Genomic DNA, 14,630 nt, shown 5'->3' on the forward strand with positions numbered 1-14,630 from the left:
TTAGACTACGTATGATTGTAATGACGTTGTTTGATATTAGGACTAGCAGTAGGCCTAAATAATTTTTCAGTTAGGCTATCATTTTTTGCACCAGGCTATTGTTAGCTGAGAGGCGATAATCATGTCAGTCTGTAGCCTATTTTATTTAAAATGGAATAGCAATTTCGGCAGAATATGTTATGGTAGTTAAGTTAAGTTATCCTTCATTGGGTTAGGGTTGGTCTGTTCTGTTTTAATGTGTCGCTGTTATGCATAAAACGCCGGTCATCGGGAAAATAAGCCCCGACAGGGCGAACCGGCTTGCTTCACCCTGAAGGTGGTGCTGGTGCTGGTGGCTTATTTTCGATAATGACCGGCGACGTTCTATACATTATCCCGCTTATTACATGGCTACTTGCCAAAACGAAAAAAATAACTTCACACGGTGTGTCTTTTTACAATTTATCTGTTACCAGCATTCGTAGTGTTGATTAGCAGAGAAATAGTTCACCAAAGACCAACGTCTTTGGCGTCGCCTAGCAACCGAGTAAGCTTGGGTCACCGAGTACGCTGGGATAAAAAAAAAAAAAGATCCCCTGTCCTTGACAGCGGTCAATTATACTTAAGATCGTAAGCGTTTCTGAATAAAATAGCTTTTGAGTAGCTTAGCTCTTTTATTGACCAATTAGGCCTAATGCGGTATCTCCATAAAAGTTACATTTTTTCAAGCATTTCTGAACAAATAAAACTGCTTGTCCCCCAGTGTTGCTAGATTGGGCCGGAATCTTGCAACACTGGCGACCCCCATGACGGCAGAGGGAGAGTTATCATTTTGAAATAATGTTAATTATGTGTAATTAAAAAATATATATTACTTAATTCTAATTCTAATCGTATAGACAATAAGAAAAATATTTGAAGAATTATCACAAAAGTGCTCTTCAAGATGCAGAAGTGAGAAGTGTTAGACTGTTTATTAACAAGGCGTTAATGCTTTGAGAAATGCATTTGTCTATTAGTGAAATCAAAATCATGTTATGGCCTTGATGCCCTGGCATGTGGCCTTTGTGCCCTCAAAAAAATTGCCCCGCTGCAGGCCAAGTGGCCTTGCCCCTCATATCACGAAATTCCAGGCATGCGTACCATACAAATAGATCGCAGCAAGTTAACATTTGGCAAGTTTGGTCTCATATGTAGTGGTTATCTGCCATCCTCTTTATAATGAAAATATGCCATTTTAATCACTGTTATGCTACTGTATGGAACTTGGTCCCCATCTTCTATTTTGTGTTTTCTGCAGCATCTGGATTTGACTGTTGCTACAATTTCCTCTGCTGGGTTCGCTTGATCAAGTAAGATACTTTCTGGTTTCTTAAAATGTAATGTTGCTTACACATTTTCTAGCAGTTGGAGCATTTCCTGCAGAAAATGCAGTTAAATGGCTTAAATCAAGTGAAGGGATTCGGTTCAAACAACTAATGGGTATTCGCGCCAGTTTCTGATTTCTTATGCTACTGTATAGAATTTGGTCCCCATCTTCTATTTTGTGTGTTCTGCAGAATCTGGATTTGACTGTTGCCCGTTCTGGATTTGACTGTTGCTACAATTTCCTCTGCTGGGTTCGCTTGATCAAGTAAGATACTTTCTGGTTTCTTAAAATGTAATGTTGCTTATACATTTTCTAGCAGTTGGAGCAGTTGGCCACAGAACAAATAATGATACTACTACTGCTACTACTACTAATAATAACTACCCGGTACACAATGCATTTCCTGCAGAAAATGGCACATTTCTATGTTCTTGTCTAGTTTGTAGCAATGAAACAGACAACACCACCATTCAACAATGTGTTTATTTAAATACAACATTAGAAACAATGATTAATGATACATTTTACTTTCTTTTCTTTTTCTGAAATGTCTTTTAGAACAAAAATGAATAGAAAGACTGTGCCTGTCTCCTTATCAGCCTTAAGACGAAGGACACGTGGAGACGTTCAAAAAAGGCTTAATCAAATTAGGACAGACATGACTGACATGACAGGAATAGGGGCAGATGACAGAGTTCTTTCTGAGAACACTGCCCAACCCTCTTCAGGTGCACATGCAATGCCAGAGGTGCAAGTTCTTACTGAAGAGGACATGGAATTTGAGACAGATTTTGATGATGTGCATTGGGATGGATGTGATGGGGATGGGACATCAGGTTCAGATTCTGAAAATGATGACCCAACATCACTTTCTGATAACATTGCCAACTGGGCAGTGAGTTTTGGCATTTCCATGGTTGCCCTGACTGCACTGTTGAGTATACTCCATATAACCCATCCCAATCTGCCGAAGGATGGTAGGACCCTTCTCAAGACAAAAATGCATTATGCTATTCAGGAGAAGGCTGGGGGGAACTACCATCACTTTGGCATCCTTTCCTCCTTGAAGTCCACCCTAAGCAAATATGCCAAAACACTGGCAGAGGGCATGACATTGGGGCTGCAGATTAATATCGATGGTCTACCTTTATTTAAAAGTTCCACTGTACAGCTGTGGCCCATCCTTGGCTTACTGGTTAGCGTCCCCATGAAGGAACCTGTGGTCATTGGGGCTTACTGTGGACCAAAAAAACCTAGTTCGGCCACAGAGTTCCTATTTGATTTTGTCAGAGAACTGCAGGAGCTAGAGGCTGGGTTTTGTTTTGGAGATAAGAACCTTAAGATTCAGCTTCACACGGTAGTCTGTGATACCCCTGCACGGGCCTTTGTGAAAAAAACAAAGGCCCATAATGCTTACCATGGGTGCGATAAGTGCCTACACCCAGGGAAATACCAGAACCGGCGTATGTCTTTCCCTGGACCAGAGTACCCCCTTAGAACTGACATCTCATTCAACCTGAAGGTTGATGAATTACACCATCATGAGGGGCCACATCCATTTCAGAATGTCAAGATTGGCATGGTAACACAGTTTCCCTTAGATTATATGCATCTAGTGTGTTTGGGCATTGTAAGGAAACTGCTCCAGACCTGGCTCCGGGGTCCGTTACCAGTAAGACTGCCGGCATTAATAGTGGACAGGATGTCAGGCAAACTCCAGTCCATGAGGCCCTACGTGCCAATTGAGTTTGCCAGGAGACCACGGTCGCTTAGGGAGTTGGACCGTTGGAAGGCAACTGAATTCCGACAGTTCTTACTGTACACTGGCCCTGTGGTGCTGGCAGGATTCCTGGACCGGAACATGTACTGCAATTTCATGCTCCTGTCAACTGCTATATCCATTTTGGTGAGCCCTGAACATCTCAACCTTGCTGACTATGCTGGACAAATGCTAAAATCTTTTGTAAACCATTTTGGTGAGCTTTATGGGACAGACCAGATTGCGTACAATGTCCACTGTCTGGTCCACCTGGCAGACGAGGTGAAGAGGCATGGCTGTCTGGACTCTTTTTCAGCGTTCCCATACGAGAACCACCTTGGGAAAATAAAAAAACTCATTAGAAAACCTGAGTTCCCTCTAGCTCAGCTCATTCGGCGCCTTTCAGAGGTTACAGCTAGCAAATTGGATGCTGATGCAGACATTATTCTGAAAAGGGAGCATTTTGTGGGCCCAATTGTTGTTGGCATGGGAGTTCATGCGCAATATGGGGAAATGCGATGTGAAAGGTGGACGGTAAAACTATCAACAGGGGACAACATGTTTCTGGTGGGGGATAAAGTCTGCCTTATCAAAAACATTATTCAAAATGATAATGGTGTGTACGCTATTTACACAGAATTTTCCCGGCAGTCTCCATTCTATACCTACCCCTTCAACTCTGACAGAATGAACATATTTGCTGTAAATGATGCATCTGATGAGCTGAAGTCGGTTGAGGTGTCAGCGCTGCGACAGAAATGTGTAGCCTTGCCGTACAGGGATGGTTTTGTGGCCATACCTCTCCTCCACTAAATGAAACAAAACAACAAAACAACAAAAAACAAAAACAATCAGTTCAATAAATGTATCAGTTTAAACTATCAGTTCAAGTTAAAAAAACTCTAATTATATAGTTGACTACTGACTATGAATCAGTTCAATCAATCAGTTTAAACAATCAGTTCAAGTAAAAAACTCTAATTATATAGTTGACTACTGACTATGAATCAGTTCAATCAATCAATCAGTTTAAACAATCAGTTCAAATTAAAAACTCTAATTATATAGTTGACTAATGACTATGAATCAGTTCAATCAATCAATCAGTTTAAACAATCAGTTCAAGTTAAAAACTCAAATAATATGGTTGACTACTGACTTCTGACTATGACTTCCATTACTTAATTACTCTGGATGAAAATTTGCTGTGAGTATTTCAGAAAAGGTTGTATTTTTCCATAATCCATAATTTCATGTTTTCTAAATATGAGATTACATATAATACATAACATTATACGTAAAAAAACCAGGGGAAATTACATTTTATGCTGAATTTTATGCTGAATTGATACATGTGCCAACTTTTAACTTTCACTTTTTCAACTTCCCTTCTCTGCAGAACTTTCCATTTAAAAAAACAGACATTTTGATTGTCATTGCGCTATCGTCTTTCTTTCTACATTAGGGATGAGTTTTCATCTGATCAGATTTGCCAATGGGGACATTGCTGTTGTCCCGGATAAGTGGTGTGATGACGGGATGGTGTACTGGCCAAAATATAAAAACACAGAACGTGCCAAAAGGGCAGCTGCCAACAGCGAGGACCATGAGGCAAACTGGCCAAAATATGATATCACGATCATCAGAACATGTGGTATGCCAATTCATAAAACTCTAGTTTAAAGATAATTTCATGGTTTCTTCTCCTTCTGCTTGGAATAACCAATTCTGTCTAGGTTATGAAAATTGTCTTTGCCTTGCATTGTTTAAAATGTTCAATTTATTTGTGGTATGAGCAGCAGTGCTGAGTATGTAGGTTGCACCCAAGAAAAATGTACCAAACAGCATTCTGCCATTGACTCTCTGAGTCTGTCTCAGTGCTCTGCCACTGAGAGTACCTGGGAGTACCAAAAGCTCAAAATAAGAGTCAATGGCAGAGTGCTGTTTGGCACATTTTTCTTGGCCACAATCTACATACTCAGCTCTGCTGCGCATACCACAAATGCATGTTCCTTACAAATGTGGTATCATTTAAAAGGGGAGGCTTCAGGCTTTCCAACGATATAAGTTTTCTTGCTAAAAAGCATTTTTACAGCAATGAAAAAATCAACCAAACAAGTTTCCTTACTTTCTGTGCCTAGTTTTCATATCTTTAGTAATAATATTAACATTCTGTGTAGGTCTACAGCTAATTTCAACCTTATGATAATTTTAACATATTATATTTTAGACAACTACAAAGATGCCTGTAGGATTATGGAGCAATATCAGACCGGCTGCAACACCTCTGACCTACAGTCTGAGGCAGAGCAGGAGTGTGGGCCACCAGATAAGAGGCAAAGGAGGCCAGTGTAAGTGTGTTCTGTCTTGTTTATGTTTTTGTAGTGATAGGAAGGTTATTTAAAAATAGACCAGAGATGCTTGTACTAAATGTATATTTGGCAATTGTGAGATTGCAATAACCCTAATGATAAGGTTACTTAACAGCCATCGTTTCGGAGACTCTGACCAGAGCGAAGAAGATTTGGAAGATGTAGTGTCTCAGTTGGAAGCACTACCAGTGCTTCCAAGCCCAAGCCAATTTCCCTGGCAGAGTAAGGAATAATCTCTTAACATCTAAATAACAAAATCATAACATTAATATTAGAGATATGGTTAAGATCCCATGCCATGCTATTTTATGGATGCTTTAATATAGGTATTAGTGGGCCACAAACCCAGTTTTCAAAGACGTCCCCGAAATTCAGCCGTGGTGCAGAGTTACAGCCACTCCGAGCCATTCGCACATTGAGCTTCCCCCAAATGCGCTGTTTCGGTGGGCGTGTCAAGGAGGGGGGTGGGGGTGTGGCCCTGAGCAGCTTGTAGCCACAGTACCATGCGCTCTGTTTACGGTGGCTGTATCGCAATGGCTCGTAGAAACCCATATTATACATAGATATCTATATCATATAATATATATTATCACGGCCAAAAGCTGTGTAAGCCTCCAGACGATAGGCTATTATGAATCTCAAACGACCGCGTCTACTTCAGATTGACGTGGAAGTGGAAGAACCAGAGACGTCGGAGAACCCGACGAAGTCCTTTGTGATTCATTATATCGTCTGGACGTGCACACAGCTTTTGGCCGTGATAATATGTATTATTTGATATAGATATATATGTATTATATGATATTATTTAGATATAGAGCTCCAGGACTGTAACGCAAGTGTTGTACACTTCCTTGTTATTTGGATAACCGTTCTGCTGTTGGTGTGATGGCGCATAACACGTCGGACTCTCGTCTCTGGTATTTCTACAACGAGACTCGTAGTGGGGGTTATCTCAGCCATGGTTGAGAATGAATTGGGGGAAAGGAACTTTGGCTTTGACTCCCTGAAGTACATGAACCACGACATGGAGGAGAAAGGGATTGTTGGCCGCGAATGTATCCCGCTTGAGCCCTGCTTCCCGCCGCCTCGGCAGCGGTCAGCGCTAATCACCGCCTCCTGAAGCCGAGGCGGTGGTCCATCGGCAGCGAGGCTCCGGCGGGAGACGACCGCGGTCAACAATCCCTTTCTCCTCCATGTCGTGGTTCATGCCTACTTCAGGGAGTCAAAGCCAAAGTTCCTTTCCCCCCAATTCATTCTCAACCATGGCTGAGATAACCCCCACTAAGAGTCTCGTTGTGGAAATACCAGAGACGAGAGTCCGACGTGTTATGCGCCATAACACCAACAGCAGAACGGTTATCCAAATAACAAGGAAGTGTACAACACTTGCGTTACAGTCCTGGAGCTCTACATCTAAATAATATCATATAAATCATAGATATCTATATCAAATAATACATATTATCACGGCCAAAAGCTGTGTGCACCTCCAGACGATATAATGAATCACAAAGGACTTCGTCGGGTTCTCCGACGTCTCTGGTTCTTCCACTTCCACATCAATCTGTAGTAGACAGAACCGCGCGCTGCCTGCTGCCGGCGCAAGGCACCACCGCCCGGCTGCCCGCTGCCGGGCGGTGGTGCTTCGCGGCGGTGGTGCCTCGCGGCAACCGGCGGCAGGCAGCATGTCGCAGTTCATGTACTTCGATGTCGTTCTGCCATTGCATTCAAAATTCTGTAACTAGCCTGTTACTACGAACTTAGCAACTACCGTACAGTACACGTATTAGCATTTAGCACTAGCTCAATCACGAAACCTTCAGAATTTCTGTGGGTGGTTACGAACCAACCAAGTGGGCAGGCCCATGAATAATAATTTGACAACGCTACGTAGAAGTGTCACCTTATCCAGATTGGCTCATTTTTTTTGCCTTTTTCCTTCATTGGCTATTGCATACAGCAGACAAACTGCATAGATTTCAAACTTACCACAGGTCACAAACTTATTCTGACCTATGTTATTTAACAAACAATAGGAAAAATGTGATTTTAATGGCATGGGCTCTTTAACATTCGTAGTGCTAAAGATATTCCCCTCACCGTGTATCCATTCCTCCAGCTCCACTATCTCGCCGAGTGCCAGGCAGTAGATTCGCTGCTCCTCAACCTGGAGAAAATTGTCCAGGTAAATACTGATAATAATTTTGAATACAGTTGCCCCATCTATCGTAACACAGCAATGGTCACTCATCTCAGATTTTCTGCATACTCTACTGAAATTGTAACTTTCAAAATCTCAGCCCAATATTTTGTCAGCTAAAAACATCTGCATTCATGCAATATTGCCTGAAAAGTCTTAGCATCCGGCATGTAATATTAAATTAATCATTTATCATTATCAAATTGTATTGAAACACATTGTCAATCCATTCATGGGGTTGAAATAGGTAGTGCATACCAAAATGAAACATACAAATTAATGTTCAGCATGACCAGAGATTTTTTGTTTGCCATTGTTTGGCCCTGTAGCTCGCAGCCTACCATGGTTAACAGATCACAAACATTTAATACCAATTTATCTCCCTTAGCATCTCACCATGGGGCAGGACTGCATCACCCTGCACCCGCATTGAGCATGCAGAGAGTTACTCAAGGTAAGGACTGATATATTGAAATCTGAAATATTAGTGAATAGAAAGGCCCCATGGGTATTATCAGTCATGGTTAACAGATGACTCTCGCACACCGTCCACCTCACTATGGGCCAGGAACGGCAGTCCCTCCTCAACTCCCTCCACCCCCCGCACCAGCCCTCAACATGCAGCCTTCTTCCAGCCTGGCCTACAGACCAACATGGCGAGGGGGAAGAATGGCCGATACCATTCCCTGCTCTGGTGAGCAATAACCGACAAATACTGGAGGGTCATTCTGTGCCACAGATTTTGGAAAAGATTCACCATCACATATTTTCCTCAATTTTTGTCAATAACTTTTGTCATTTACTAATGTCAATAGCTAATTTCAGTAATATGAGTAATGAGGATAAACACTGAAACGTGATATATTTGATACACTACATTTTAGCTATATTTCATGTCTGTCAACAGCGGCAGAGTTCCAAATACTCAGCCTGCTGGAAACGATAAAGAACCAGAACGACCAGCTTACGGCTAAGGTGAACCTACTCACCAGTAGGATGAACAGCACCCCGGGGCCAGATGTGGAGATGCCGGACAGCATCCAGTTTCCCCTGGAACAATTGGAGGCAGTGGAGGAATTTGAACAGTTTTTAAAAGAACCGTCAAATAGCCCAGCTCGACAGAGAGTGGTGAGTTTTCTTACTTAATTAGGTTTTGGTTTATTAATTCTCCATGATTATTGCAAATATTCTATTTTAGCAGCCCTGAACAGGCCTTTCCTGAACCGCCTATTCCGAGTGGACAGTCAGTGAGTGACAATCTCCCTGATTTGGCATTGTGTGTAAAGGTGGCACAGGTCCATGAGGGTGTGAGCCAAGTACATGTTTAGATATTTCTTTTTTTCTACATTTCTGGACGCTTTCAACAGGAACAAAAACATTTTAAATGCAACCTAAGCTTAGGATTGTTTACCTACCTGTCTATTTAAAAAAAAAGATGTCTTTGCCTTTTAGATTTCTTCTTTGGCCAACATTGGAGGCCAGGATGTGAAGCGGGTGACCTGGAACATCCTGGGCAGGCTGTTCACTGATGAGGTCTCCCATCAGATCAGTTGGAAGGGTGTCCACAACAAAAAGCCTTTTAGCAGGATGGCAACAAAGACCTTGCTTTTCAGTAAGTATATAATTCATAGTAATATTAAATACGTTCAAAGTCAATAGTTTGTTGGGGCAGCCTTAAAAATCTTGGCAGTGGCTATTCGTACGGCGACCGAGCTTGTCACGTGACCGCACTTGACCTATCAGCCTTCTCGGCGCTAACCCTAACCCGGCCGACCGTAATTTTAGTAATAACCCTAACCCTAACCTGCAGTGAAAATAGACTAATGCAGTATTTCTACGGCGCGCCGTACGAATAGCCTAATTGCTATTCTTACGGTCGCCGTACGAATAGCCACTACCAAAAACCTTAGCAACCGTCATACCAATATGACCGTGTAGCCTTTTTTTGACTAGGCCACTATACCATAGACCTTTTTTTTTTTACGTTTGATGTCTCTTTTTTTTTACTCGAAATCAAACATAGTATGACCATGACACCCTGTGCAACTGATGGCTACTTTGCCTAAGCACATTTTCAGTCAGGTAGGCCTATGCCTGATGTTATGTTTAACACAATGCAATAGCTAGCGCGTCAGTGAAAACCTGACACGGTCACTTATTTAGTAGGGACAATATGCTAGTGAAAATGTTCCTGTTTACTATCAGAGAGTGCAATAATGAATGATAATAACAAAAATCCTACCTTTCTGACATGCACTCTGCTGTGAGATGTCCTCTTTTTGATTCCTTCAGTTTCCTTCGGCGTTGACCATGGGTGCGATTCTAGAAAGTGGATATGCCAATACTAGCCTGGGTATACCCATGCTGCCTTGCGCGCGATTTCATTTCCCGCTTTACTTTCTTTCACGCAATCCACCCAACCCGTGGATTATCCACGGTGTCCGTGGGTATGAATGCCAACCGCGCATCTCTACTAGTCTTTACTTTAGGCTACTAGTTTCTTTACTAGTTAGCAACACTTCCTGCCCGTGAGCTCCAGCTGTTCACGGGATTCCCTCTAAGTCAACAATGGATACGTCATGCGATTCCCCCAAATTTCTGGCATGACAAACTTCCGTCGTGGGGGTTTCGAACGTCGCAGACGGGGCCATTGGCCCCGCGGCCTCAAAGGTTCCAGCGCCTATGAGTGGTGGATTATCATGTCAAGAGAAACGCACCCCAGGTGTGGGCTACAGGCCCATCATGTTATCGAAGTAAACGCACGCAAACGTATTGGCTGCCTGGTGGTTGCGATAGATTTCAATAATAATTATCTGCCGTATCGATACACAAATACCAGCTGCGCTTTCTCGCTCTCTTCTCTCGGACAGAGTTAACAGACACACATCAGCGCCAACATAGCCCCGCCTCCCCTCACACCGGTCTCTGGCAGTAATTACTAGTCTCAATGCTGTGTGTTAGCTAAAGGTTAGCCAACAGAGCTAGCATGTCAAGTGCAGTGCCTCCGCGACCAGTTTAGGTAGAGAAGGAAAACGGCAGGAGTGCTGTTTAGAAATACTTTGGATTTTAGGCAAATTACCAAAAGACGCATGGGGGCGGGGGCTAAGGATCATCCTCTACATTAGGGCTCGTCTTATACAGTTTTAAATTATCAAATAATACCGGCTGCGGTTGTTCAGCTGGTTCTATTTGCCGTTTATTGCTTCGTTTTCGAAATGTTTCAAGGTGCTTGCTCCAGTAGTCTTCTCCTTGCTGCTACAGTAGGCCCAAAACAAAATACTCGGTTTATCGAAGCACTTTGCATGTTTGCATGCCTAACAGTGGCCATTAATGCACCCTGTTGTTCACCAAATGTGTGCATTCTTCTTAAAGTTAGTAAAAAACCTATTACATAAAATCTGTCTGTTTGATTACAGGTGCTGTGAGGAAAAACGTGGTGACACGGTCAGCCACGGACGCGGAGGTCACCAAACACGCCATCAGGTGGTTCAACCTGGCGGCGGATCGGGCGGCGAGGAGACGTGTCCCTCCTCCATCCACTCCTCCACCCGAATAACAATTAAACAATCATTTGATTGAACTTCTTGTCGTTCACCAGTTATTCATTTTCTGATATTTTAGCTGCAGCGCAGCATTTCATGTTGTAGCCTTATAGATAAAATATTTTATGTCTGCACCGACCTATGCCTATAAAGCACTAAATTAGGTCCACAAAATGAATGTAAAGTAGCCTAGCCAACGTAGACTACTTAACAAAAACAGAATAGGCTATAACCTATAATTTTCCATAAATGTAAATGTCAATTTTCTATTTTTCTATTGAGTAGTGATTACTTTTGTGCAGTAAATTGATGTCTTGACTTGAACCTTTTCTGTTATTGTTATGCCTATTGACAATATTGTTAGGTAAAACATACAAGGCAATGCATATTTAAACTTATGCCTAGGCCTATATTGCTGTAGCCTAGGCTAGGAATGATATCTTTGAGTTTTATCCTATAGTTTAGTTTATCCTATTTTATCCTACAGCAAGAACAGAAGGGATTTTGAAAATAAGATAAACGGGTCCAAAACGGACCCGGGCCAGATGAGCCAGGATCTTTATGAGTCCGTTGCGGTTCCGCGGCGGATGTCTGTATACATTTGCGGGTCCCAAACGGACCCCCAACGGACCCCCAGCGGGTCCCAAACGGACCCGCCACGGAGGTAAGGTTTTAATCGCGGATCCGGAGCGGATGCGGCGCGGAGCCACTGCGGATCCGCGATCCGCCTTCGTAGCGGATCCGTCCCTGAGTGCAAGTGAACTCCGATACGGGTCCGTTTCGCGGGTCCGTTCCGGAAGCCGCAATACCTCCGCGGCGGATCCGCCGCGGAGTCCTTTTGCTGTGTGGGTCGGCTCCTCCCCCAGCGAAGCTCCGTATCGAGTAGGATTCACATAGGCGAAATGACGTAGCGCGTGACGTTCGAGGCTTCATCTCGGGCTGTTGCGCGATATGGGTTCACAATTGGCACATTTTTACAAAAAGAAGACCCTACCCAGTTCCAAGATCACTTTTATGGCTATGTAATTAATCACACTCATTCTCAGTCATCATGCAGTTCTATTATTACAATTATTAGTAGGCTACTGAGACAATCTATTTTGCCCGGGATGACTTAAAATCTAGGTCAAATGATTTGTTCTCTACCATGAACTCGGGAGATATTTATGAACGGCAAACTCACACGTATCACTGAAATGACTTTAATTCTTAAACGTTGTGATGTTGTACGAAGCAAACATCACATCATCACAGGAAACTCTTTCTTTCATCATAATTTAATTCACCACTAGGTGTCCCTAGCGTACTAATTTGAAGCTTCGAGGTCGAACCACTTTGATGGTTCTTCTGGCTGCGAGGCTTTGACGTTTCATGAGGCATCATCTCGGCACCACTACTCTCTGGACTCAGGAGGAGTTTAGTTTTTTTTTTCACAGTGAGAGAGGGGTGCACCGGTCCTGGAGGTACTGCAATACCAGGTCGATGCGTGGAGTGGACGGAGCAAGCCCCTTTTCCATCTCCCAGTTCGAAAAATCAATTTAATATATGGTCCCCGGGTAGGGGACGTATCAGATATTAAACTGATAAGAACAGATACTACACTTGATCTTAGCCAAAAGGCCGAGAAGCGATGCCTCCACAGGCTCAGACCAAGAGGCCAGCTTCCCAGACACGTCGCTCCACTTGGCGGTTTAACAGACAACGACAAAACAAAAAAAAGACCAAGCACCCTGTGTGCGTGTTTGTGTGTATGTGAAAGCTGAAGAAATAAACCGAGGTCGCTACATCTCTTTGCTGCTGCCTGCTGGCAGTCTCACTAGGCCGTCTGCATGTTTCACAAATAGAGTTTGGAGCAGTGGAGGCTTCTATAAGACTACAGGTGAAGCAGTGCTTCACCAAAATTTTTTAAAAAAATAAATAAACCACAAATCTTACAACAATCCCATTTTCAGTGCTTTGAAACAGAAATACTCACGAAGACGAGCTGTTTTCCTGAAATCAATTATGTGAGTCACAACAGCGCCACTATTCCCATTGACTTCAATGTAAATCGAGTGAACCCCAGGCGGCTCGTGTTTATTTTCCGTTTCAATTGATCCTTATGGCAGATAAGTCCCACCCGTGAACCAGTGACCGAAGCTTTCAAGCCATCGGAGTACTCATCTCACTTTAATTCGCATGACATCGAGCTCTATAGGCAAAAATTAAATAGGTTAAATATTACCGACCCATACAATGCCCCCGGGGTGCTTTTCAAAAGCATCTCCGCTGAAGAAGACGTCCCAGATCTGCAGTATCCGGATAGATATAACTACCTTCAGAGCAGCCACAAAGACAGACGTCAGAAAGCCTGCAGTGTCTCTAATAAGACAAATATGCTACCCAAAAGTCCCATAGTTTCACCAGTGAGGCTACCAGGTATTCATGAGCATAGAAGGATTAGGGTAAAACAGGGCATGCAGTGTGTAACTGCTCCTGTGTGTAAAATGGTCATTTCCAGATGGTGTACAATCAAATGAATGTGAAGTAGGTACAATAACAGGGAGGGTAAATCCAGGAAGTACTATTCTTAAAAAGCAGGAGTGTTAAACCAAGTAGGTAGTATCCTTTTGAAAGAGCAGGGCGGTACCAATGTGGGGTGGCATTACTATTGTCCAAAACTAATGTTATTGTTGTTTTCTTCAGTTGGGGATGTCAACACGAGGACTTGGCAAGGAAATACTATGAAATGCGTCATCGCCTCTCACACACGAATGTCATGGTAGGAACAGCTGGATTCAGGATTTCACCCCTGCATTGGGGCCTCACCTGATGGATACGTTTCCTGTAGCTGCTGTGGTTCAGGTGTCATAGAAATTAAGTGCCCATTTTCTGCAAAGGACCTTTCTGTTAATTAGGCAGTAAAGTGTGTTACGTATTTTAAGAATCTAAGCTACCCACACATAGACCAAAATGAAGCAGGACCAAACATATAAGCCGTAAATACTATACATAGCCACAAGGGGAGCAATACCTTATTGGAGGCTGCTCCAGCCACAGATAGCAGCACTTTTATATATACGAAGAAGCCGAAGTCATTACGTCACCCCGGCTACGCCCACTTGGCGGTCTCTTACCTGTGCACCCAGTGTGAAGAGACCAGAGATTAATAACGACACGCGCGCAGGGTCACGGGCCTCTGCCCGTGGCCCATAGATCAGAGATTTGCAGCGACACCCGCGAGGGGACATGGGCCTTTGCCCATGTCCCGTAGTAGCCAGAGTTATTATCTCTCACACGTGTTCCATTCTTTAGCTACAATTCCCTCCGTATAGCTTCAGTTACCATGCCGAAACATGCAGACGACTTATAATAAATGAAGTGAGTCTAAAGCAACCCGGGATTGGACAACTTTCTTTGAGAAAAC

General features: G+C 43.2%; 2 protein-coding genes, 1 long non-coding RNA gene and 1 other non-coding gene across 5 annotated transcripts; 2 read left to right on the plus strand and 2 right to left on the minus strand.

The window, feature by feature from the left end:
• The first annotated feature begins 1,283 nt into the window (after positions 1-1,283).
• LOC130378693 (uncharacterized) lies at positions 1,284-4,133 on the plus strand. Of its 2 annotated transcripts, XM_056585400.1 has the most exons (3): positions 1,284-1,331; positions 1,539-1,612; positions 1,907-4,133. In XM_056585400.1, exon 3 carries the CDS (start codon positions 1,914-1,916, stop codon positions 3,918-3,920), a length of 2,007 nt encoding a protein of 668 aa, XP_056441375.1. In that variant the 5' UTR covers positions 1,284-1,331; positions 1,539-1,612; positions 1,907-1,913; the 3' UTR covers positions 3,921-4,133. The 2 variants fall into 2 exon arrangements, with proteins under 2 accessions (XP_056441375.1, XP_056441376.1); XM_056585401.1 differs by lacking the exon at positions 1,284-1,331 and having other exon boundaries at positions 1,499-1,612.
• LOC130378696 (uncharacterized) lies at positions 1,878-12,068 on the minus strand. The gene is made up of 5 exons (XR_008894845.1): positions 9,098-12,068; positions 8,672-8,732; positions 7,583-7,649; positions 3,777-3,916; positions 1,878-3,443 (listed from the first exon to the last, which is right to left on the minus strand). It is a non-coding gene; the product is annotated as an uncharacterized LOC130378696 (long non-coding RNA).
• LOC130378695 (uncharacterized) lies at positions 4,471-12,062 on the plus strand. The gene is made up of 9 exons (XM_056585403.1): positions 4,471-4,761; positions 5,338-5,458; positions 5,595-5,701; positions 7,602-7,667; positions 8,071-8,136; positions 8,251-8,376; positions 8,590-8,810; positions 9,135-9,294; positions 11,099-12,062. Exons 1-9 carry the CDS (start codon positions 4,575-4,577, stop codon positions 11,236-11,238), a joined length of 1,194 nt encoding a protein of 397 aa, XP_056441378.1. The 5' UTR covers positions 4,471-4,574; the 3' UTR covers positions 11,239-12,062.
• A 597-nt stretch (positions 12,069-12,665) lies between the features above and the next one.
• LOC130378715 (U2 spliceosomal RNA) lies at positions 12,666-12,856 on the minus strand. The gene has a single exon (XR_008894858.1). It is a non-coding gene; the product is annotated as a U2 spliceosomal RNA (small nuclear RNA).
• Positions 12,857-14,630: the final 1,774 nt, after the last annotated feature.

This window comes from Gadus chalcogrammus, unplaced genomic scaffold, assembly GCF_026213295.1.
Source record: "Gadus chalcogrammus isolate NIFS_2021 unplaced genomic scaffold, NIFS_Gcha_1.0 GACHA100, whole genome shotgun sequence".
NCBI classification, from domain to species: domain Eukaryota; kingdom Metazoa; phylum Chordata; class Actinopteri; order Gadiformes; family Gadidae; genus Gadus; species Gadus chalcogrammus.

Bases quoted from the DNA above. Each gene is read 5' to 3' on its own strand.
- LOC130378693 (XM_056585400.1), top strand. From the start codon at position 1,914: ATGAATAGAAAGACTGTGCCTGTCTCCTTATCAGCCTTAAGACGAAGG.
- LOC130378695 (XM_056585403.1), top strand. From the start codon at position 4,575: ATGAGTTTTCATCTGATCAGATTTGCCAATGGGGACATTGCTGTTGTC. The intron at 4,762-5,337 runs GTATGCCAATTC...ATTATATTTTAG, and splicing joins CACGATCATCAGAACATGTG to ACAACTACAAAGATGCCTGT. The intron at 7,668-8,070 runs GTAAATACTGAT...TATCTCCCTTAG, and splicing joins ACCTGGAGAAAATTGTCCAG to CATCTCACCATGGGGCAGGA.